This window comes from Acromyrmex echinatior, unplaced genomic scaffold (assembly GCF_024713525.1).
Source record: "Acromyrmex echinatior isolate Ae372 unplaced genomic scaffold, ASM2471352v2 Scaffold27, whole genome shotgun sequence".
Taxonomy (NCBI): domain Eukaryota; kingdom Metazoa; phylum Arthropoda; class Insecta; order Hymenoptera; family Formicidae; genus Acromyrmex; species Acromyrmex echinatior.
Genome location: NW_028259061.1, coordinates 2,905 through 30,030, shown reverse-complemented (window position 1 = coordinate 30,030; position 27,126 = coordinate 2,905). Strand labels below are relative to the sequence as shown.

The following is a 27,126-nucleotide window of genomic DNA, read 5'->3' as shown; positions in this document are numbered from 1 at the left end:
CATTGTAATATCTTTACATCATGCTGTAATCTTTCTGCAGCCAAACTTTCTACTGAATCATTCTCTATATTCTCTAATACTGCAGCGCGCTATGAATCAGTATAATGACTTTTCGTAAGGAAAAGACTTACAATTAAAATTGCCGATATCTTCTTTAATCCTATTGAAAATATTAACGAATACCTATATAATTTACGGTATTATTAATCGTTTTATGAAGAAAATGTTGAACAACGCGCGATTTGCATTCAACAGAAATTTATCAATGAAGTCATGTATGTGAATGACACCGGAGCGCAACGCGCGACACGATCCACGATCCACCTGCCACGGAGAATAGTCGGCGCAACGTCGCGCGTCGTTTACGTCGTACGCGACTCGACTCGTCGCGATTGGCTGGTCGTTCTGCGCACGTTGTCATGCTCACGAAGGCCGTGACGTCAGAGTACCATCGGCCAATGCCGTCTCGCAGATCCGCAGTGTTGGTCGGTGTGAGAGCGTGCATGCGATACGCGAGAGTGTGTGCGTGCATTCGATGGGTACGCGAGAAACCACGCGGAACGGTGGAAACGCGAGGACGACCTGGACGACGGAGCCAGCATCTTGACTCGCGTGACGACGCGTCGCGAAACGGCGTCAGACGCGGCGATATGTTAGTCGAGATATAATCGTTTGAAAGGGGCAATTGGTCGCGCGCGTGCTACGCGTACTTGCAATTAGTGGAATCGGTGGTTAGGAGGAAAGAGGAGAGGAGATAGGGGAACTGTGGAAAAGAGTAAGAGCGAGAGCGAGCCAGAGCCAGAGTCGAGTAGTAGTGGTGGTGGTGGAGAAGGAAGAGGAGGAGGGGAGGAGAAGGCAAATGCGTCTGGCCGTGGCGCGAGGCGCGACACACACTTACACGCGCGACTGACGCGACGAGAGCGACGGAGATCGCGGGGGTGAGGGAGAGTAGATATAGCGTGGAGTATAGTATCGCGCCGCACCTGACAGTCCACGCGGCCCGGCCCCCGAAAAACATTCTCGCCACGCTATATACACGCGAGAACCGCGCCGTGTTTCACTCGGAACGCGAGCGCCATTGGCAATGTCGGGAAGTGACAGCCCAACATTCTTTCACGGCCAGCCCTGGTCTAGCTGGATCGAAAGAATCGGACGGGACAAGCCGCTGAGTAAGTGCGCTCAATCTGCCCATCGCGACGCCGCAGCCGCACGCCCGCGGCCGCAACCGCAGCCGCGACGGCGACGGGCGTCGGAGGCGCGCGTACCTAACCTCACTTCGACGCTCCTTTGTCCGGTAGCGGGTAGCGGGTAGCGCTGACGCGCGCGCGCGCGCGCATCTCATTGCAGGGGCTATGTCGAAGGGGGTGTTGTGTGTTATGTATCATCTATCAACATTCAACGGCACGGGGGTACGATAACACGTTGCCAATTTTATCGTGTGCTTCTTGTGCGCCCCCGTCGCCACCAAGTTCTCACAATGATTTTCAGGACACTGACAATTATGTAATTCAAGCGAGCGTCGATCATTTCACTAAAATTAAACGATCGGCAGATCGTTTGTTAATCGATTGATGATATTTCTGAGATACATTGTTATTGAAAGAAAGAGAAAGCGTTAATCACGCGACATACATTTTCCTTCCGTAGATTTCATCCTCTTGAATTTTGTATTACAGCTGTTATTATGCATGTATGCTAGATGTAAATAAAAAGAATAAAGTTGACTTGTCTATAAAGTTCTGTGTTCTTTATTTCATATTTACATTTGAAAACTCAATATAATACTTGCTGAGGAAATTTTGAATATTTTTATTAGTTATGTAGAGAATCTTTTATTCTTTTAATAATATAGTGTAGATGTATAATGCATCTTTCGTATAAATAATACTTTAATAATATTTTTGAGTGTAGCTGTAGGATAAACTTTAATGTAAATAATATTTTGGACACGTAAAACATTATCAAACATAAACCTCCTATGGATATATTTGTGATTTATTAAAAAATAATACTATATGTATAGACATATAGTTAAAATATTTCATGTTTTATTAAATAATATACATAAAATAAAAATTGTTTTTTTTCTGAGATAAATATCTTATTGATTGATATAAGATACTGTTATGAATAACATATTGTTCTGTGTTTCAGACGATGAAGAAACAGAAGTCCAAGCATCAAACTCAGTCACACGTCTTTCTTCAGATGGTAATTTTTTCAATATATATTAAAATAATAATACATATATAATTATGTAGATTGTTACTTTTTTCTTTCTCTTTCTCACATATTTACCATAACTAATTTAATGAAATTTTTCAGATATCGATTTGTATGGCTTTTGTCCAGAGAGGGATGATTTCTATGGAGTAGTATGTGAAATATGCGATGCCATAGTGAAACCGCAAGCTCTCATTCAACATATAGGTATATATTCATTTTATTAATTATTATACTATAGTGTAACAAGTATAATCAAATTGCTTTATGTTTAACGTAATTTATTAGTATATAAACAAAAATGCAGATTTATTAACATGATATAATTAGAAATTTCAATTATTTATAAAATGCAGGGCTAAACATAAAGCAAGTTTATTTCTGATTTTGTTATTTAATTAATTATAATCCAAAATTATATCTGGAGGACTTAATAGTACATAATTCAAAACGCAAAATTTTTGTGTATTTTTAAAGTGAGCAATTACTTATCAATGTATATATGTATTTGAAAATTTTATTTAATATATTTAAGTCAAAGTTATTGAATTTTAACTTAAAGAAATATTTTTATTATATATTATAAAAGATATATGTACACAATGATTCCATTCGCAGCTATAAGATTCAGATAAATTGTCAAAATATTTGCAACTCATTAGCATTTTGTATACGTATATTGCAGGTATTAAACATGTAAACACATCTTCTATTTTGCCACAGAGTGTCGCCATTCCGGCATGGCAAATTTTCCACCACCCACGACCCCAGTTACAAAACCGTCCATAAAAACTCCCTTCTGCAAGGTCTCCAAGCTGAAGAGAAACACTCAACCATCAGTTCCTTCAGTTTCTGCTTCAATTCCTATCGTTGGTAGCGCGAAGCTGAACCACACGACCGTTAAGCGTACTGCGGATCAGGCGAACTTGTCTGCAGGTAGCTCTCTGCCGATCTCCTCGTCACCCCGATCGCCTCTTGAATCGATCACAGTACAAACTACCTCTTCTAACATAGCCGGTTCTTCGAATATTATCAGTGCATCTACAAATAGTGGAGGGAGTCCTAGCAAAAGCCCTGGTCCCAGCAGTAATAGTAGTAGCAATCAGCCTCGTCGGAAGAGGCTTAAAACGGATCGCTCGTTGCTTAAAGATCGCGAGTATGATCCGGATCGGCACTGCGGTGTGTTGAACGAGGAGACCGGCAAGCCTTGCACCAGGTCACTCACATGCAAAGCGCACACTGTCTCGCTGCGCCGAACGGTCGTCGGTCGCAGCAAGACCTTCGACAAGCTCCTCGCGGAACATCGTGCCGCGAAGGAGCAGCCGAATAACGGCGGTAGCCGGCAGACAACGAAGGTGACGGTCTCTGGAACCGTCACTGTATCCTCGGCCGTTACCGCCGCCGCCGCCGCCGCCGCCACCGCCGTATCCAACCTGAACAATCCTCTTGCTCCCAACACTCCAGTATCTATTGCCGACTCGGAAACGCCGAGCTCACCGCCTGTACTATCGTTACCGGACACGTATCCACTGCCAAAGGTAAGCAAACTATTGCTTTCTTGTATTCGTAATTTTGTATCTAAGATATTTATATATATATATATATATATATATATATATATATATACATACACATATACTTCCTTTCTCTCCTTCTTCCTAATTCTCCTGTTTCTGTACTATCCTCTGTGTGAATCTTCATTTGCCACGCTATTATGATTAGACTTTTGCGCGAACAATCTATATCAAGAAAACAAGATTGCTGGCGCAATGGTGAAATGAAAGTTTCAGTTTGATTGTGTAGTTGAAATAAAATTATACATATTGTTCTTTTCGTGTACACATATTATTATTTTCATAACTTTGTATCTGAGAAAAATACGGGAGATGAATATATGGCTTTCATACTTTTTTGTCGAAATTATTGTGTATGTCTCGATAAGTTTGGGATATTATGCATGATATTCTTATTTTTTATTATGCTTTAAAAAGAACTTTCATTTCTGCATACTGTTATAAGTGTTAGTGATATTGAAAGGCTGGCTCGAAGAAGCTAATGCAGAAATATACTTTCTGGGAATGTAAAGATTAGAAATTTGTTTCAAGCTTGTTTTTCAAATTTTATCAAGTCAAGCTTAAATGACTGTATGTTCTAAGAATTTTAATAGTTCTCAGAAAATTGAAATCCGGGCAAGTATCTGGAATCGAATAATATCAGAAGAATTTTGCAATTTTTCACACCTTACATATATATAGAAATTACACATATATAGAAATAAATACCAGATCCAATATTTCATATCACTATGTTCTTAAATTTAATTTAATATTATATTTTATAGATAATTTTTAATATTTATTAAGAACAAATTTATCTGAATACGTATGTTTTTGTATTAGAAATGTTTCTTTCTATTATAAAATTTATTTTTAATAAATATATAAAAAACTGAAACCATTTTAAAAATATGTAAACATATGTAACAATATTTCTTATTTTCAATTTACCATAAGCACAATTTTTTAAATTTTAGCTATTTGATAGAAAGAATAATATTATCAATCTTCTATAATTTTCTTTGATGTAAGAAATATTTTGTAATTAAAGTAGAAACAAAAAAGAAATTAGAATTATGCGATTCTGCTGACAAACATGGATCGATCGACCCAGTCAAGTCAGCGTCGGGATACAACCACAAGCTAGCGTGCATAAAGACAAACGCAGAGGGTGTCGGTTGATACTTGTTTTCTGTTTTTGTTATTGCAGGCTGTTGATTTGCTTTATCGGTGTCTGGCCCCGCATGGCTCCACTAAACCTGTAAGGCATGATTTCTTTTAGACACTTAAACGCCACCTTTTCTTACGGGGTCTATGATTCTTACTCTAGATATTGTCAATGTTTTTCTTTTTTAGACCAAACTCGAAGAGGACTTTGTTAATTCGGAGGAGCTGCGGAATTTAGAGTCGACGCTGGTGGTTAATTCTACCATCGCTGGCAACAGTAGTAGCAACAGTAGCAGCGGCTCATCACAACAACAGTCAAGTTCAATGATGGCACCAATATCCGTAATGCTACCGTCACTATCCCCATTACCTGGTACCAACAGCGAAGAGTCATCAGGAATAGCCACCTTGATACCAAGTACTACCACGACGCCCACAATGCCAGTCGTACCGGCACCACTGCCAACCACTTGCATACAACCACCCACGGTAGTCGCCACTGTACTCGAAGGCGAGACTCCTATGGACATCGATGAGACCATATCCATGTACTCGCCCGTTTACACTACCAAAGACGCTAAATCCCAGCTACTAATGCAGATACAGTCACGGCCAAATAGCCATTCATCACAATCACCACTCTCAGTCAGGAACTATCAGCAAATGCAAGTTTCCATGCCGAGTTTGAATTTGTTCGAACCGGTGGAACAGCTGGAGCAACAGCATGCCAGTCAGATCAACGGCAAGAGACTGAATCATGCGAGCTCGGTATCGCGGCAACAGAAAAGGCACAAATCACAACATGAGCAACTGTGCCAATCGTCGCAAGATTTTCCAACGTCTGCGTCGATCCAGGTCGAAGCAACGACCACATCCTCGCCATATCCTCATTTCGGCGACATCTCCTGGTCGAATTGTCACCCGGAGCCATTGGCAGTTAGTCGGTGGCTCCGTATCTCTTCCAGCCGCAAACAATACAACTTCAATATTCACTGACATAAGACCCCACCCACTCCGGGCTGAGGACCGTGTGCCGCGGGCGTCGTTTGTCTACCTCTTTATCTTCACGCGACCCTCTTTTTCTTCATCGTCGCCCACGCCATCATCCTAGTCATCGTCGCTATACAGTCGATGTTGCGTCCACAGCCCGTCGAGGGGGGAAGACTCTTATTTTCGCTATCATGTATGATTACTTCGCGCAATGAGATCAATTGTGATGTATCACTTTGGGCAACACTCCTGTCCAACTTGAAATGCGCAATATGATTTTTCACTATTAATATCGCGCAGCATGAATCTGTCAGACTCAGATCACGAATGCGCTGATTGCCGTGGAGCATCGAGATCGTGAAGAATTCTCGATCAACGGCCTATGATGATCGCGTATGTGGACGTGTACCTGAATTCACGGAACTCCATAAAAAGAAGAAACGGGTTGATGCTCTATTTCCGTTTATTTGCTGAATTTATAATGTAAAATAGATACAAAGAGATCAAGAGAGATAAACTGATACGAGAATAATTGAGAGCATGTCTCGATAACAGTGAATGAATGAATGCATAACAACATTGCGATATCATAATTTATACATAGAATCCTCACGGTTCCATCTACTACTGAGAGTTTTATTATACGGCTCATCACGTCGCAGAACATTCCTTCAGTCCTGTTTTCTTAACAACACGTGTCACGACTCTCTTACAGTGATTGCGGAAACGAATTTTTTATTAGATGATTTCGAAGTAATTTTCAAGGTAAGAGTTTATGTTTTGTATCAAGAATATTTCAGTTATAAATTGAGCGACCTTTGATTGTGGTGAAATCTTTCATTAGATCTTTCTATTAAAAATATAATTATGAAGTTGTTTAATATATATCTCGATTTTATAATCATAGTCAGGATTGAAAATGTTAAGCCCTACGATATTACAATTATTTTTAATACAAAGTTTATTTGCTGGGCTCTTTAAAGATTCAAAATATTCTTTTGACAGAGAAAAATATCATGATTTATGCAATATTCTTTATAATTTTTACATTTTGAACCAGATTGAACTTAATTAAATGAAAAATTAATAATTGCATATAGAATTTTACGAACGATAAAATTATAAGTACGCAATTGTTTTCACAGTGCATTTTTTACTGAATTGTGCATAAATTTTGTAAATAGATCGCAGATTATCTGTCCCATATTGTATATAGAAAAGCGTTTAGTATCTTCTATAGTTTTTGCATAGAAAAAAAACATTGACTTATTTCTTCATGATATAAACAGATTGTATATACATATAGTTGTACAATCTCAATTGTATATACATATATATACATATATATACATATATATATATATTTTTTATTGATCACGATCTCTTATCCCTTTTGCATATATACCTATACATATGTACTCTGAAAATACGAAGCGTCATTATTTAACGATATTTCCGCTTCTTTCTTTTTTACCGTTTTTGCCATAAGGATATAATAGAAATTGTAGCTCCGAGTGATTTATTTTTCAAGTTGGTTTCTACGTTACTTTGAATTTCACAAAACGAGAGATTTATAATGTAAATATAATATATAAAAGGGACAAATAGAATATAATCTCTTTCGAGTGAATTACATATATATTTCGATATATAAATTGAAGAGGTCAGTGGATGAAAATTCAAATAAAAAATTTCAGATTCGAATTCTCATATACGATAAATATCAGAAATGATAATTTATTTTTAAATGGAATGTTTTGATGAACCCATCATAAATTTATTTCATCTATTTGCCTTTTCACTAGTAATTTTGTATTCATTTCCGCTCATCAGTAAAAGTCCGCATAAATCTACGCGAACGACTATTGGCACGATCGATTATCGCACTGATTAAAGCGCTGGTAAAATGTCAGGTCTTTATCCTTCTTTATTCCTAGGATACAAAACGAACAAAATTTGTTATATTTGTATATAATTAAATATTATAGTGTAGGTGTGTTACTGTGTGTGTGTGTGTGTGTGTGTGTGTGCTTAATTGCTATATAATTATTGGATTGTGTCGCATGTGTCAAATGTATGATATAAATGAGAATTAAATTAATATATATGTTATCGTGTATAAATTAATATATATATATATATAGATTAATTTTATATATATTAATATATATATATATAGATTAATATATATATTATTGTATATAGATGAGAAATTTTCAAAAATCGATCGATAAATTTCTTTTCTACGACTCAGGCCTGTTTTATTTTTAGCGCTTCGTTTTTAGGACGATTGATCGATCGCTCCGAATAAATCGTAGGCGTATCATATAGGTTTGCACGCGGACCCAAGCAGACAGATTAGTGAGCTACACGATCCCGCTGTATTCACCCAAGACGATTATTTATTTTTGTACGTACTCGTTGATTTGCATCTCTGCGCACTGCAATTTTCCGACGGGTGAAGAACGCGCGGGTAGCTAGCGATGCGGCAAGACGCATATACGCGGATTTCTTATCATAGATTGTGATATTTAACTATTAATGATTAGTAAGATAATTGTAGATGTGTCTCTATATGTGTTCGGCGGCAAGGACGTAGCGCGTTCTATTCTTTTCCTAGTGGTAGACAACAGTGCATCTTGTGCGTAAGAGACGCTTTTTATACCGTCTCCCATCGATTTCGCCTTGTCAAGAAAAAAAAAAATTACTAATCCTACGGAGACAGTCTGCGTTGTTTCGCTTAGTTGTTGCTCGCATGAATAAACGAATTTCTTTATTGATAAACGTAGTAAAAAGAAAAAAAAATTGAGAAATGATTAAGATAAAAATTAGGCTAATTTGCGATAATTATTTGAAAAACGTCAAGGGGCAGAGGAATATGGAATGTATGCATGTGTGTATTTGTGTGTACGTGCGTTATATTATATTGAATGTAAACAAGCGCTGAATATCGTTACCGCGCAGTATAAAGCGATGCTTCACATCGTCGTTACTGATCCTCTCGGCTACCTGAAATCGTGATAACTTGTACATAAATCGTGTAAGCAGATAATTACTCGCGTATACCTACGAATATCAATTAGCCGCATAGCTGCATAAGGACGTATTACATATGATGTATATGCATCTGTGCAAATATTGCAGAGGGGGGGAGGAGGCATTCACTGGAACTCACAAACATTGAAACTCTAATTGCTTCACAGGCGTCTCACCTACGTAATTTCGTGTGCGTATAGTGCCGCATTTAATATTAGTTGTGATCCTTCTGATCCTTAGCGTCATCCACTTGACATAAGAATCGTGGAAATAATGAAAATTGCGACGTTCAACACTGAATGCGATTCTTTAATTCAGAGCTTCAGTCGCTCGATATTAACGTCAAATGAGAAACAGGCAGCTACAAATTTAGCCCAGTATGCGAAATAATACGAATCAACGAAATGTCGCGAAATGCTACGTTCATACGCGAAACGATACGGTTTCCTGTTTTCCTGAAAGCCACTTGTATGTACCACAGTTAGTGTTCATTGCTCGGCGCCTCACGATCGTATCAATGGATTATGAATCGGTCTCAAGAAACGATTCCGATAACAAACATTAAAGAATTTACTCTTTGGCTAATAGTGGCTCAACGATTGGAGGAGTCACGGATTTTTCACGTTATTGTCCAAGCTCTCATAGAGCAATAATACGATCCATGATCGATTTAGCAGCAATAATAATTTCGTTAACTATTATAAGAAACATGTTCGTTCATTAAGAAAGCGTATTCGTTTTCAAAAGTTCTTATACTCTTACAACCAGTAAAATGTAGAAAATGACCGGTGCTGAACATCTTCCTGAACTATATGAAAAAGGAAGAGATTGAAAGAGATTCATAGAAATTTATTTTCCAAAATTCCAATTAAGTATTATTTTGTATTAATTAAAATCATTAAATCTTTTCTTCACATATTTATTTTAACGGCTGAAAGAAAATTAAGACATAAATATATATATATATACATATATATATATGTTATCATTAAAATATTTTTTACATATATTTATGTCTTAATTTTGATATGTTACCAACTATCAGAAACGAATGGAAGAGAATAAAATTTTAATTTAACCCCGAATTCAAAATAGATTCCTATGAATTTCTTTTAATTTGCTTATTTTTTATAGAGACAAAACGCATTTGGAATAAGAAAATTTTATTTAATCCTGAAAAAGAGAAGGGAACAAAGAGGAGAGAGAAATGAGAGAGGCGACAATTGTATTTTTCTTCGACTCGACTCCCCCTTGCTTCGTCAGCGCGCACGCGGCACGAAACGACTAGTATTTTAATTAATTCTAACGAATCCGCGTGAAACTGTGGTGCGGTGAATTGATACACGGTAGAATGATAAATTGATTGAAGACTGAATATATATCGATGAGATCGGGAGGACTTATTCGGCGAATTAGATTGCCGTGACTTTTAGCGAATTTTTCTTTTTATAGATTCTTCAAATATAGCGCGTATAACGTTCACTTAATTTCCGACATATCGGTATAATTTCTTTAGCATATTGTTAAAACGTGTGCACGTTACCGTTATAAAAAATTGATAGTTGATTTATTTCTCTTTGGCACTGTAATTTCACGTGGAAGAACTAAAAAAGGGACACTCTGACGTCAAGTTTATCGCAAAGCAAGATATTTTGTGGCATTTAATTTAAATATATGTTTTATATTTATTTGTAAATTGATTTTTTATTTGTTTACCTTATATAATCCCATTCGCAGGTTTATTGTCTTTTTTTCTATTCATACATGTGCTGGATAGAGAAATTTTCATGTAAGAAATAGATATGGCGAAGAAGACTCATACAAAATCTGCATACATTATCTGCGTATTGTCACTTATCACATATCATTGTAAATATTATGCGATATTCCTATTATGTCGTATTATCTATGTGTTGTAACAATTATTCGATAATTAACGCGGCATATATAATTAACAAATATTTGAAATTGCATGTCATTTTGTAATTTCACTATCTATTATTGATGTGTAAATTTTATTAACATTGTTCATTAAATTAAAGACATCAGTGATATTTATATGATATAACGTTCATTATAATGTGTCATTAAAAAAAATTTTTTTTATTAAAATTCTAATATCATATAAATATTATAAATAAATTACTTTATGAATGCTCTATAAGAATTCTAAAGAATAAGTATCTCTGCAATATTTTTTTCGTTATCATAAGTGTAGCACTTCATTTTTTTTATAATGGAAATTTAATCTCAAATTTAATGTAATTTTTACATCAAATATAATTAAATTTATGAAAGTTATAAACGATAAGAATCTTGAATAAAATTTTATTTAGTAAAAATCAATATATTAAATTAGCTAAAAATTTTTTCGAGACTGGAATACTGTTACTGGCATACATTATTTTCGGGATACTCTAGGTCGTTGCCTCCGACTGAAACATGCATACTTTTATTATTCCATTTACGCATCGTCGAAGTTACGTAAATGGACGGAAAGACAGTTGACTGACCAAGAAAATGCAATATCTTAAAGGAAAATTGAATGTCAACTATGACTATAAAAAATATGTTTTAGAAAATGAAAGATTACGTGGTGGTTCTATGTAATACAATCACCGGTAAAAAATCAAACTTAATGTTGTTCGTTATTTACTTTCATTTATCATCGCGATATTTTGTTATTGTAATAAATACGATTTTCGACATGTAGCAGAAAGTTATTCGTCTTTTGAAACCAAACGACGGTTGCTCTATAAAAAGAAAACAATTCTATTAGATTGTCCGATAAACTATGCTTAAGAGAATCATAAGATCTACAAAAATTATTCTCTACTTTTAGAATATTTATGAACAATTGAAATTTCTATTGAACTGAATAATTTATTAAATAAATAAGATAAGTAGTAAAATTCTTACTTTTCTTGCTGAACTTATGTAAATTTTCGGCAAAATATTCAGCAAGTAAATATACTGTTGATACAAAAATTGTAAATCTGCATTCGTTGTATCGACACAATAACAATGTTAACAAAATCTTTTTGTCATTCAAATGACTATTTGCTAATTACTCGCACTTTATAAACGGAGCAATCGTATACAGTTCTCGATGGATTTCTGTAATATACTTAAGCCATGTTTCGAAGATGCTAAGCGACTATGTGGAATACCAATTTGAATATTACATAATTTGTAGCGAGAGAAAGTGTTCGATGTGTCCATTTGAACTCTTACTTTTTCATACGTGTACGTTTTTATCCCGTTGTCATCGTAGCTCTTCGCATAAGTCTTCGATTTTTATATAGATATCTCGATTATTAAACAACATAGTGGCAGTCGTGTCATTGTAAGAAAAAGATATACGAACGATATAATAGGGTAGCGCGCGATTTAATTCGCCAGCGCTCGTGATCACGTTCTTCTCAGGTATTTAACATGTTTGTAAATCATGTAACTCCTTCCCGTAATCACTACTAACGAAGATAGTCGGTCCCCAATGAAAAAGCTTGTACAATAAACATCTTTCCGTGTCTCCTCGACCATCGTCAACGATTAATTTCTCTCACGAGCAGTCAAGAAGTCCATACCACTCATTGACGAATATACGTACTTCAGTATTTATCGTATTATATTTTTATAAATTTTTTAGGCGATCGCTTTTTATTATTTTACAAAGTTTAGAAAGCAATACGTCATTCCAAAATTTCTCGAATTGCGTGCACAGAATTTTTTGTAAATTTTTTTCAAATTTTTTCAGACTCAAATTAAATGAAATGGTCGAGTCTCATCAAATTTGGGAAAATATTATCCATTCTTCATATTTTAATGAGTAATATTTTTGTCTCGTGGCGTTTATTTCTATATAAATCATAAAATGAATGTTTCGATTTTCATAGAGTAGAGGAATGAACGTAAGTTTCTAATGTTCTCCATCAGAAAAGTTGAAGTGAATATAGAAGTGCGCATAGAAATACGTAGATATGCGGATGCAAGGAAAAAGAGGAGGAAGTGCTTTTCAAATATTATATATACTTCTATAAGGATGGGAATTCTCTATTTGCGTTATTACGTAAGAAGATTCATGTGTCCCGTAACACTACGCGCGGTCTCGTTCACTATTCAAAAATCTTAATGTAAAATTATGATATTTAAGAGACGGGAAGGATATTCAAAGGTGTTAGGAAGACAGTTCCTGATATTCGATTTCGATGATCCTTGAAGTAATTCTATATTGCCAACATAGTCGAGCGTAATATAAGCTAGAAAACGAGATGTGCAGTGATCTTTATTGCTAATGCAACTCGAATTAATGTTATATAAATATCACTGCAACGTATCCTTAGGCTTCTTTCGTCGAGAATGTTCGTGGGTGTTAATAACGTGCGTTTCTATCTAGAGTACAATCGCATTCTCGATACTCGTTTACTCGAGGTAATTCGAGCAGTATTACGACAATTTATTGTACGAGCGATTTTCACGCGCGACTTGCCGTTTGATTACAAGAAGAAACTACGTGTGTAACGAACTATAGGTATATTCTCTATATAATGTACGACAAATAACCATTTAATTCTTGACTACTTTATTATTGCAACAAATAAAAGACCGAGAGAGAAACTACGATCGTGGAAGAGTATGAATGTATTGCGGTGTACGTTAAAAGAGAAAAGAAAAATCTTCTTTATGGATCACCAGGACAGCATTGTTACGCAGTTGATCGTTACATGTGCATAAAAAGCTTTGAAAATAAAATAATTTGAATCTTATCTGATTGATATTCTGTTACTAATTCCTCTATTTCCTATACATATTTTATTTTTGTATTTATACGCTATATTTATGGTCTTTGATTATTTTGATTTAACGAATATAACAGTGTTAAAAATATTAATAAACATTGTATAACAAAAGTATTGTTAATATAGCGAGTTTGTTTATAACAACTACTTGAGTTTATAAGAATACGTCTTATTTCCAAGTTATAATAGTTTTTAATGTTTTGGAAATGTGAAGTTGGATGTCTATTTAAGGAATAGTTTCAAAGTAACGTGTGAAAGTGAAAGTAGTGGCCGAAAAGGGAGTTTGACGAAAAAAAGGATGACGATGCATGCCGCTCTTCGTAAAACTCGTAAGAAGAAGTGATATGCGTTCATCGTGAAAGGACAACGGTCATGCAGATCTTAGGAGACGGGGAACTGGTCCACCCACTGGGAATTCCAGATTTTTTTCATTCAGTGATTGTGAACTGAAGTACACGTATCGAAACCAAAAGCACGAACTACATTTATTAAAAATGACTTAACTACTATGTCGTCATTGAAGATGGTTATTTGATAACAACAGTACATGTATAAATTAACATACTAATATCTGCTATAAAGATAATATGAATATATGAATCACAATTTTTGTTTGATTTGTTAAGATTTTTGTCAATATTTTGCGAAAGATCACATGGCAAGAGCAGTTTTATCAAAATATTGACTTGAAACTTTACAGAGATCTAAAAATAAATTTTATTTTTAAACCATCAAATAATTATGTAGGACGCTCAAGCTGGTTGCTACATAGAATATCAAAACAGCATTGCTTATTATTTAAGTGTTCTATATAATAATTTTGATAGTCCAACAAAATTATTTTAAAATCTGTATTTAGCTAAATTTTCAGATACTTCAGCAAAATCGTTTTTTCCATGTAAGGAAGCGGTAATCACGTATATGTAATTACTTGATGTCATCATCGTACGCGGATATGATGTCTGAATGTTTAGTACGGGTACTTGACCCGTGCTCTTTAAATACGGAACAGCGATTCAACGGACAAAGATAGCATCACTACGAGGTACGAGAGCAAGATCTATTTGTACGTCTGGTGGAGTGAGTGCTCCAGCTGGACCTAATCGACTTGCCGCACGCAAATGAGAGGAAAATGAAAAAATACATTCTACACATAGAAAATTTAATTATCTAAACAGTCTAGCAAAAGAATGTTAAAATTATTGATATATAATAGAATAAATCTGATATTTTAACATTATATTAAAATATCTTGTCTCTACATATTGCTAGCAATTTGACGGTCTGTTAATCAATTTATAAGTGTCTTGCAATTACTAAGTGCACTAAATTTGGAGCCAATCGAGTTGCTGAATTTATGCTTACACGGCCAGGTCATTGCCACTGCTGTACAGTTGCTTTATTAGACTTTGTTGACTTTGGCACTTGACGAGAAACAAATCATCATTAGACTGCCTGTTGCTGATTGGTTGTATGCCATATTGCAAACATTTCAGGCTACCGTTTAATTAAGAGATGTGTATGTAATTTACATATACGTAATGTATACACTAAATAATTATCAAAGAAAGTTATAGCCGCATTACAATCAGTATAATAATATAATTATCGACATTTAGTCCATATAACTTTTTTGTTGTACGATAGGAAACATTTTCCTGATAAAATAAAATTAGTAGTAACTAATTGAAGAAAAATTTTATGACAATTAGGAGATTTCAGCGACAGATCTTTACAGAAAAGATTTTTATTTTAAAACACAGCCTTCGGAGCTATTGGTTTTCTACCTGGGACAAAGCTAAGAATCTTCTCCGACTTCGTCAGGTCACGTCGGTGCCAGGTAGTGGGGTGTAAAGTTCCGAACGGCCCTATTCAGGGCCGAAGATTTGCCAGTGGTTCCTTTTTTTAATGTCACCCATTTCATTCTTGATATATTCTTGCTACTTTGTAAGTCACTTTAAAAATTTTTTTACATATTTATTTACGTATTTATAGTTCTAAACCAATTTATTGCGTTCAAATATTTGATCTTAATTTTAAAAATCATAATTGTTTTATGTTTTTTCGTTTAGGTATTCAGCATTATTTCTTCAGTATTATTAATCATTTTTAGCAAATATTTTCATGAAGTTAAAAAATTAAATATTAAAAGTTAAATGAAGAAAGTCTATTAATTTTACATATAACAAAGATATACACGCAAGTTAGATTAAGAGATGAAAAAATGATCTACTCTTAAATGGCAAGACTTTTTAATCAAATGTATAATAAAAACGAAGCTTTTCCATTATTACGCTAAAATTGCTGTGAAAGTAAAAAATTGAATGTATCGAAATATAAATTCAATTATTAGATTATATAAATAAATATAATAAAATTCAAACAGTAAAAATCTCTTATCGGACTTCAATTAGCGAATGTTACTTTAAAATAAAATAAATAATGTATTTATAAATGAAATACATATTTTGCTGAGTAGGAACGCAAAGAGCAAAATCAAAATCCGCGAATCCGTCCCTGTCCCTACCGATCCCTACGGCAAGTAGTGGGTCCGAGAATTTCCACCCCGTCTTGTCCCTTTTCCTCGGATACGGGGGGGGGGGGCAACCTGCCGAGAGCTCCAGCATCCTCATCCACTTCTTCCTTCTCTCTTCGATCCTCTTGGCGCGCATAGCCGCCCATTTACCCGCGTCTCTTTTTCCGCGTCTCTCGCTGCGAACGGTGTATTATGCCGCACCGATGGAAGGGGCCAGAGGCCGAAGGAGAAGGAGAAGAACCAGTCGTGAACCAGAACCGTCGGTCCACAGAATCTCCCAGTCACCTCTCCGAGACTGTGCGGGGACCAGTGTGTGTGGAAATTGTCGCGCGCGATCTCGCCGGTGACCGTACAGGATCGATCGATCGATCGGCGTAAAAGTCGCATCGCCGCCGTCCTCGTCATCGCGCGCAGCTCGACCGGGACGATGATGCGGGTGGTGGTGAGTGAAGATGAAAAGAATTAACAGGTTAGTATTATCATTTTCGTGCTTGTGGAAGTAATAGATCCGTTTGTGAATGATTTATCTGAGGAAAACTCAGATCGAAAAAAATCATTGGAGAAAACGACGGCTTTGCCATCGTAAAGAGATGCTGGGTATATTTAATTCAAGGATTATAATCCTTTAGTTCACTTCGAATGTATATATTTCAACAAAGATAAAGAAATTTTTTGCAATAAAAAAATGATCAATCATTTTAACGAATAATAATTCAATCTTTTCTTATTATTCAACATGTCAGAATTGCAAAGCGTTTATAATTAAAAAAAAAACAAGGTTTTCCAAATCTAATTAAGATTAGGTTTTATAATTAAGATTTTCTTCTATTACGTTAATATTATAAATATCATAGTGGATATCTCCATAAAGATATAATCTCCATACAGATATAGTTGACGTCTGTAAAGAAAGATTAATATTTCAACTAAGATATTTCAGTTAAAAGCATAATGTTTACTAAATAATTATTATATTACGAGAAAGCTTACTAAAACGATTAGAATCTCAAATTAGATCTAGAATCAATCTTAAGCGCACCCTATTTCTACAATGAGCTAACTACCTGACAGTAATAATGTAAATTAAATTTATTCGTTGTGGCATGTTATAATAAGCATCCGGGATAGATTGCGGCGATTTTGCCGCGTTGCGTTATTATTTCATAACCTGAGTCACGAATCTTATTAAATGCATTTATTGATTTAATTGAATAATTATTTCACGCATGCTGTGCGCTTTATTGCACACATCAGTTAATCGCTGGAACGTCGACCAAAGAGTCAATAACCCGTGCTATATGAGGTTGATCATGTTATTGTTTTACGATAAACCATCATTTAGAAATGGCGTATTAATGTCGCACTAACATGATACATTTGTATCGTATAATATTCGTTAATAAGAAAAAAAATTTCGTAATTAAGAAAAAAAGCTTTCGAGACATTATCTTTACATATATTGCTTTTTTATAATAAAAAAATTTAATCTTTATTGATTTCTTCTTTTTGTTATCTACGGAATTTGAAGTATTGGTTCGATATTCTTTCTCACTAGTAGTAATACGGTTATTATCTGACGATCGCATTAGCCTAAAGGGACTATCAATGTGATCAGCTTTGCACGATATATATGTATATGATTATAGTATTTCAATCGCAGACAGGACACCCACGACAATTTCCAATTTGCATATTGCGCTACAGCGTTAGAACGTCTATTTACGAACGCTTGCATCGTTATTTATATTCTAGGTATGCTTGATGGCAACTTATCTGTTTATACGTATATCAAACGTGTTATCAGACACCCTTGCGATAGGTCCATATCTCATGTATCGGCTTTATTACGAACGTTATTTTTGAACGTAAATCTTTTGATAAGGCGTTTCTGCACGCTGCCACTTTATTATATTAATTCAAATTGCCAAACGGTATACGGATCTTTTTATCGTAAAAAAACAAACGTATTTTTAACAAACATACAGACATGTTAAAAGAGATACTGCGTCGAGCATGTTTTGCTGGTTAACTACACTAATCTTTCCTACAAACCTATGACACTCCAAAGCGTGCACCGTCTAGTTTATAAGAGCACGCGCATGTTAAACACGAGTCACGATCATTACGAATGACAGCAGCGTGATTAAGTCTGCAAGCGTAATGTAGGAAACGTTATTAATAATTAGAACGCATAAGTGGCATTTACTAAATGTTTACTAAATATCTTACCTTTTGAAAAAACAAAAATTGGATATAAAAATGAAAACCTGAAATGTCGAAAATACTTTTAATTCTTGATTTTTATTCGAACTTAATTCGAAGTAAATGCAGCAATGAAAATTATTTACGTTACTCTCTTATTAATTAAAAGAAATTTTTAATACACGCAAAAAAAAACCTTCGTGATAATTTTAATATTTGTAGAGATTATTAGTTAAATAAAAATTTGTTAGACAAAATAAAATTTATAATTCAGAAAATAGAGTTAAAAATAAGAAAACCGAAATTAACGACCTACGGTAAAAGATGGATTCAGAAATTTAGAAAATATGCCTATCGAAATAACAAAAGAAATAACAAATGAGATCATATCGATTGTAAGAAATACTAGTGACATTCGAAATATACTACAATAAAATAAACATACGTCTACACATACCTCGTAGTGTTCCACGCCCGTTTGTGTTCATATCTTTTTCAGGAATGAAGGCGCGCAGCAGCCTCCAGCGTGTGCGATTCTTTCACATAATTAATGCTCTCGCAGGCTGGATTACACAGGCCGCCGTAATTGCCCGGGGATTAGTTCGCCATTAAAGCGAAGACAGCGTAAACGTCGTTTCCGCGTAGAACGAATAAGCGTGATTTAACTGCGCTTTACGACACGATACACCTACTCGCCGCGATAACACGCGTTGCACCCCGAAGCGATAGTGAGGTATTCGAGAAGATAGTTCGCCTGCCATCGTCATTTACATTTCGATTAACACTCGGCACGGCCGAGAAACGAATATTCTTGCACTCGGCGAAGTTTGCGCAATTGTCGGAGAGTCTAACGTAACGTTACATGCCATAAATGTAATAGTTGAAACATCATGCAAAACACGCGACGTAATCCATTTATTTAGCACAAACATCAAAAGCGACTGTTTTATCTCATTACCCCATTGACATGTGGATAAGAAAGTATAATTGCTAATAAGATAAAAAATATAGAAGTATGTAATTATATTAACTCGATAATGCGTAGATAATTGAATATACTTTCGAGCTATTTACGCCAAACCGATAATTCGAACGTAATATACGTATGTCTAATTTGCGTAGGCTTTTACTATCGATGACATCGTCGCAACTCGTCATTTTCTATCGGCCATTAATGAGATATTTCCATATAACGAGCTCTCGCATGCGCTTGGAGAATGCAGTAGCAGGTGCAAACAAACTCATCTCCGTCTTTTTTCCCGCCTGATGGAGCCGATCTGTGTGTTCCACACGTGCGTCAATGAACATGTGCAATGTTACATAACAGCTTGCGACATACAGTCTATTTGGTTTGTAACAAAAGAGAGTATTTAGCACACAATCACTCGTATGCCATTCCTATGTTAATGTGCAGCACGAATTGCAATATCATTCATCGAAGCTCCGTGTTCTTCAAAAATAGATACGATCATACTTGAAAATTATATAATTCCTTTCTCGATTAAGAAGATTCAATTCATTCCGTTCGTTAAATTACTGAAGTTGCTCTGATTGAACAATCATTTTTTAAATAACAATCATTTACATATAGAATTTCATTCAAAATATTAATAATATTGTTTGACCAAAAACAAAATACCAAAACAAGACTAATCATTTCTCAGTTTTTTTGAACTGATTATGAATCCGATTTCCAAATTGCTTCGCAATTTTGAGAAATTGAGAATTTACAATCAAAGCTGCAAAAAATTGATGATTTACAAAATAGCTTCCAATTTTATGTTTATTTGAATGAAGGATTTTTTAAGCCGTTGAATATACGAATATCAAAATTGGCAGATTCACTTTTTTGCTCTTTTTCTACAACTTCAATTATAAATTTCTTAAAATTGTGATGTGATGGAATAATTTGGAAAACAGATTCGTATTCAAGCATTTAAAAAATTGTTTTTTAAATGCTCTCGTTCCGATGTTAAAAAAAAAATTATTTTTTGTTCTACAATGCAATAAGTATTAAAAAAATAAATAAATTTTAATAATAAAGAGATAAACAAATGAAAACATATCGATTAATATTCGACTAATATTCGCATATTTAGAACATGCAAATGTCGGTCCGATTTCACTTTCTTTTTAATAGTTTTCTAGGACGAAACGCATGCACTCTCATAATACTAGCTCACGTGTGGATGCAGCTGTCGTCATAAGTAACAGATTTCTCATCGAACCATTAAGTAGCTATTTCTTCCATCTGCCTAGACTGTAGCAATCTCTGAAATGCATCCACTCAACATTCATAGAAATAAACACAGACGTGGCAAGTTTTATTTTGTAAATGTTCTTTTTGTTTTTACGTGCATATGCAATAGATTAATATATGTAATATTTACTTTACCGTGCATTTTATTTTCTTCAAGTATTTAAATTTTCTCGAATCTCTCCCAAAAATAATACTTATTTTTGTCGTACATTTATGAATTACCAGTTACATTCGCGTTTGCTTTAACGTATAATGTACGTGATGGGCATTTATGAATGTAAAATGTAAAAGTGAATAACACACGTTATTCGCAATGCCAAGACCTTGACATTATTTCTGAGCTCGATTAAGTCGTGTAAATAATCGCAAGCTACGCTTTTGACAACTATGGAAATATCTCTTTGAGGCACCGAGAACGACGTCATCGCACAAAACATAATCATGTTGGTGTACGCTTTTCGAATACGTAATCCTTTCGCGAAGCTTCTTATTTGCGAGTATTCATCTTTCATTAGTTCATGAAGCAAATATGCTAATCAATGTAAGAGGAAAATGCGCTGCTCTTTATTATGTGTAAATTTAAATTAAATCAATTGTGCGGATCTTTGTAATTAAGCTTATTAATACGGAACGGCAATTCGTATGTACATGTAATTGATATGATTTTAATTAATTACATCCACTGTAGCTAATGCAAACATAAATGATAAAATGATTCTTCAATTTAATTGGATTAAATTAAAAAATGAAACGAAAAGAGAGGAAATTAATACTTATATAATACTTATTATTCTCGACTTTCGCATTCACATATTTACAATAATCAAATTCCAAAGATTATGTATTATAACGATACTATTTCAAATTCCTATTGTGGCCTTTTTTACGCAATCTATTCTTTTGACAAAGAAATGCTTGATATTCTTGACATGGTCATAATTTATTTTACGCGAGTCACTTTTCATTCACCATATATATATGGTGTTATAAACAAATACCGTTGATGTGTGATCGCTTCACTGTATGAAAAATGAAAAATCGACCACGAGCAACACGACCATACATGTACAATAATGAGAGGCTCAAGTAGAATACACCCGGCGAGTCGGTCAGCACGAAATAAATCTCTCCTCGCTTAGTTACCTTTCTTGGCCGAGTTTTTGTTCCCGTTGCACTTGCCCCCGTAATTATCCATATGACGATAATCACGCGCAGTGAAACGACGACGGCGTCCACGTCGTCGAGTTAATGAATCCTTTACCGTATATGTGTGTAGGTATGTATGTAATTTTTTCATTTTATAATACCTTTGATTGAGAAAGAGAAAAAGAAAGGAAGGAATAATAACGCCAGTTTATTAAATGAAAATTATTCAAATAAAAATCCTAAATATTATTATATAAATAATAAATTCTTAGTTACGAAAATTAAATGATATATATTAAAATAACGAATAAAGATTTTTCTATAAAAAAAAACACTCTTTGCAACGAGTTACAAATAAAATTATACGTTACAGTCAATTTTCTAATATCAATTCAACTCCGTTTACTTTATCACATTTTCTTCGTTGGATCATCCAATTAATAAAATCTCCTGCCACATAATATATAAAACACTTCTTTTATAGAGAGTGCCGCAAAGTTTATTTAAAATAGTGGCGAATGATTTTTCGCACATTGAGCTCCGTTTATCAAAATAAACAATCGTCGAAGCGAGCATTGCACGCATGACTGACAGATACCGGACATTTACATTCAGATGTAAATGGAGTCACTGGGAATTGTCAATATTCGCCTCAACATATCAGGTCTTATCATAAACTCATATACTACACATGTTTGCATTAAATTTGCGTGATTCTTGAGAGACCGATAATCGTAATATCAGTTTTTTAAATTTCCTTACATTCGAATATTATTTTTATTCTACACGAGTAAGTTTTTGTGTATTTCAATAAAAGATTAAGATTAAGTATTTCGTTCATTGCTGCATCGTTGAAATTTTTTAGTACATAATTACATTTATAAGTCTAAAAATAAAATATAAAAATTCTTAAGACAACATTTGTTGCTGAAATTATCATAAGTAACTTTTAAGTCTTCGCTTTTTTAGACAAAGCGATACGATAATTTTATAAGTATCTTTATAAGTATCTTTATAATAATTTTTGCAAAGATTTATGTTTTGAGAATAGATGATATTCTATTGATATTACATAATTTTTAATCATATTTAAATACGCAGAGATATTAGTGAATTTCTTGACCCGTCATATTTGGTAAACATACTAAATATGTGATTGGCGTGATCTAGCTTTGATGAAAAGGAGCGCTAATTGAATGACCGAAAAGGTAATCAAAGATCTCAATCAAAAAGAGAGAGGGAAAGAAAAACAGTCGCTTCATTTATAGTTAACATCCATGAGTTATGAGAGCAGATTAGTATACAGAATCTCTATCATGATATGACCATGATATGTGTGAACGTATCATCGTTATTTTCATCCAAGCAATAAAAAGTATTATGAATAATACAACGCGAGTTATTTGCCGATCACGATTTTATAAAAAGTATGAAATCGTTATGCAATAGTTTCCTAATCGCGCTCTTGGATATACAAGTATATCAAATTTAAATAAGATAATCTGATGAATTTGATAAAATCAAATAAAATAGCTACGTGAGACCTTCGCTGAAACAAGTCATTAGTATTTTCGATGCGAAATACGATGCGTTCAACATTCATCGCAGTCACATCTAAAAGTCGATCTCACACGAATCTCATTTTATTATCTCTTTTTTTCAACCATGCTATTGTTATATCAATCGAATATATAATAGTAAGCGCTATGGGATGAGGGAGAGGGGGGACATATATAAGATTTAGGTTGATAGAAAATGAATAATGGGAATGGAGATAATAATTAAGATTAAAAATAAAATTATTTATTAAACTTTGAAGGTTTAGAGTTTAAAGGATAACTTAAAATCTTTTATAAAATATTATAATGGAAGGGTTAAAAAGATAAGTATATAAAAAAGAATAATAAAATTAAATTATGAGGATGATTGATGATAGGATTAGAGGAAGAAAAAAGTATAGATAAATATTATAATTTAAATTTGTATAGTTTATTTTAATTAATTTAGATTCAATTTTAAATAAAAATAAGAGAAGAAAAATAATACATTATTGTAAATAAACAATATAAATAAGGATCTGAATATCATTAAGATTAAGATAAATAATAAATTATTTAATGATATAAATAAGAAAATAGAATATCATTTAATAAAGAATATGGAAAAAGGTGGTAAACCAATCATATTAAAGAGAATAAATAAAAATATAAAATTAAAATTAATGTTGAATGATAAAATATAAGAATTTTTAGATATTTTAAATAACAATAACATAAAGATTAATGATAGAAGGGAAATTGAGTAAAAAATAAAGTATAATAATCAAGAAAAAATTTTTGTATAAATTATTAGAATTATTTATCTGGATTTATCTGGATTAATTGAAGAATAGGCTATAATTATTTTAAAGTTAGTAATGTTTAAGCATATATATATGAATGGCGGTAAAATGGAGCAAAGAATTAAAATTATGTAAAGTATAAAAAAATTATTAAGTTTAATTAAAGAAATTATATATATTTGTTGAAATCTATGGTATACTCAAAAATAAATGAATCTTTTTAACGCAAAGCGTTAATTTTCTTTATACCACAGATTTCAACAAATATATTCGATTGATAATAATAGCGTGGCTGAAAAAAAGAGATAATATTGCCAACAATGAATTTTGATAAAAGATAATATCGCGATTATCTTAACTCGTAAGAACTTTTTTTCCACTTGCAAAGTTTAACATCTTTTCCTGGAATAATGTCAACGAAAATATCACCGTGTAAATATTTGAATGCTGTGAGGAAATTGATAAATCGAGCATGAAGAAATATTTGCGAAAATTAACTTTCATTAAAATACGGTTTTTTACGGACCATTAATAAAGCGCAGCATTGCAATTGAAAAATGCAATTGCGACCGAAAGATTTATGCAAAGCGATGTTATCTAAAAATCGCTAAAAATTGACGAGAATTATTCAACGGAATTATTCAAGAACTTTTTCACGCTTTCCAGGGCGGTGATTATTGGCGCAAAGTGTGTTCTCAGCTCTCGAGCTTTAAACGCTCTTAAAGGAGTGAGGTCTATACGCTCACGCCGCGCCGCACGAGTCGTATTATTCAAGTCGCACCGCACGCGTGTGCGTAATATGTATGGGCGAACCTCTCAGAGAGGCTGATAGGTGGGCTTACGTTCGTTACCATGTACCGGGTGAAGCGAAGTGATCGCTTGAAGGCCGTGAGAATTTTTCAGGTAGCTTGGACTCGTTGAGTTGAACTCGGAGAGTCACGTCTGTATACTATATGTCAATATTTTTTTTCTCTTTCCCTTCCACGGGACTCAGATGTTCTTTCTATTTTTCTCATGAAACTTATGTACATTGCAGCACATGAAAAAAGTAAGTTACGTTAAAAGATCATTAATATTAGACAAAAGAATTAGAAATAAATTTGTAAAAATAAAATCAAGTATTTTAGAAAAGCATACTAAACTTGTCATTATTACCGAATTATTTCGTGTGTGATATAATATGAATATTTATTTAAATCACTTTTTTTAATCTCATAATTTTTTCAAAATTCTTTGCGCTAGGCTATACGCTATACATTAGAAGTCAGCTTTTTATGGTGAGCAAAAAGAAACGTGAGCACGTCAACGTGAAGTCTACGTGATTTCCAGTAATGAAAAGAAGCGACGCGACATCGGCTGCATAATGCATGCAGATATGCATCGGTGCTTCTCTTTAACGCGACATGACGAATCAATGAATAGCTTCTTCCGCGCGGAGTGGCGGAGTTCTGTAGCGTCGTCCACAGGTGTCGGAATGTTTTAAGCACCCCTTACATTTGTCCATCTACGTACGTGCTATGTTCGTATGTGCTTATAACGCCGGCACGTAGCGTATACGAGAGAAGTCTTGCGTGCACGCCCACGCATCGCACGCCTCCGCCAGCGAGGCCTCGTTGCAACAGGCCCCGTGTACCACAGGCCCAATAAAGGAACACTCACACTGTGCTTCGAGATAGATGTTGTTATGGTAGAGAAAACAAAAGTAGGATGCGGCTGAATTAATCTAAATAATCTTTGACAATCAGTTGCCACTCAGGAACAAATTCATTCAACGTTTCATTCAGTCTTCTTCTCATTATTCTTCACATTCTCTCCCTTTCCGATGATTATTCCGCCTCCGATATTACTACATGATGCACTTGTTAGAAAAAGATTCTGACGAAAGAAATGAAATGAATTTCTCAAAATTTTAGCAATTTTATCATTTCGATATTACTGTTATTTTTTTCTTAATAGCACTTTTTTAATGAAATACGTAAAAATTGATACGTGAAATTAATGGCGTGGATGTAGCTTTATTAACTTTGATCTAATAGCTGTGATTATGGTCAGCGTGCGCTATACAATACCATAAGCGCCTTTACCTTTTATATCTAGAAATGGGCGTATCTAATTTATCTTCAACGTTTAATGTATAAACTATCTCATTAATTCACGTAATATGCGACTCTACGTTATCATATCGTGTGTCTTTTCACAATAATATAGAGAAATGTTTATAAAAAGGCAATCTATATGTAACAATATTTTCGAAAAATTTGTATTGTGTTATCTGAAAGAGTTATTTATGCTTATCCTCTAATCCTATAACACTAGTATTTTTACAATAATAAAAAGTATCCGATAGTCAGGAGCCTACGTTTTTTTTTTAATTCGTCAGTTTTTTTTCTATGTAAAATTAACGGTTGACTGAGCAATCGTCAAAGTTATTGTCGAACAACGGATTTTCCAATAACGGTAATCTAATAACGCAGGATGTCAGCGATATTGCGTCATTATATGCAGTTTATTATGCAAGATGTTTTTCCAATAGTGAGCAGCGATAACATTGTATAATCTATATTAATCATGCATTTTCCCGATATCTACTGAAAATCGATAACGTAAAATAGCGATGCAATAAAATGATTTTACGAACAGTTTCACGCATTCCTACTGCGCTTCCCAGTATTTAAAATTCCTCTGATATTATCATTTTCCGTGATTTCGCAGTTAACTGCTAATTTCTAAACTAACAATTCAATTACGACCATAGGAATTGAACCACTGAAGCTAAAGAAAATACTATTCAATTATTACTATTCTATTATTAAAAATACTATTTCAAATTATCAAAAATTTTTTACGTATTTTAAAATTTTTGTAAAATT

General features: G+C 34.0%; 1 protein-coding gene across 3 annotated transcripts; it reads left to right on the top strand.

The window, feature by feature from the left end:
• The first annotated feature begins 84 nt into the window (after window positions 1–84).
• Window positions 85–18,704, top strand: LOC105145283 (uncharacterized). Of its 3 annotated transcripts, XM_087416516.1 has the most exons (6): window positions 85–1,169; window positions 2,155–2,211; window positions 2,326–2,430; window positions 2,947–3,761; window positions 4,990–5,040; window positions 5,136–18,704. In XM_087416516.1, the coding sequence occupies exons 1-6, from the start codon at window positions 1,085–1,087 to the stop codon at window positions 5,940–5,942; spliced, it is 1,920 nt and encodes a 639-aa protein (XP_087272642.1). In that variant the 5' UTR covers window positions 85–1,084; the 3' UTR covers window positions 5,943–18,704. The 3 variants fall into 3 exon arrangements, with proteins under 3 accessions (XP_087272642.1, XP_087272643.1, XP_087272644.1); XM_087416517.1 differs by lacking the exon at window positions 4,990–5,040 and having other exon boundaries at window positions 5,136–10,668; XM_087416518.1 differs by lacking the exons at window positions 85–1,169; window positions 2,155–2,211 and having other exon boundaries at window positions 2,344–2,430; window positions 2,909–3,761; window positions 5,136–10,668.
• Window positions 18,705–27,126: the final 8,422 nt, after the last annotated feature.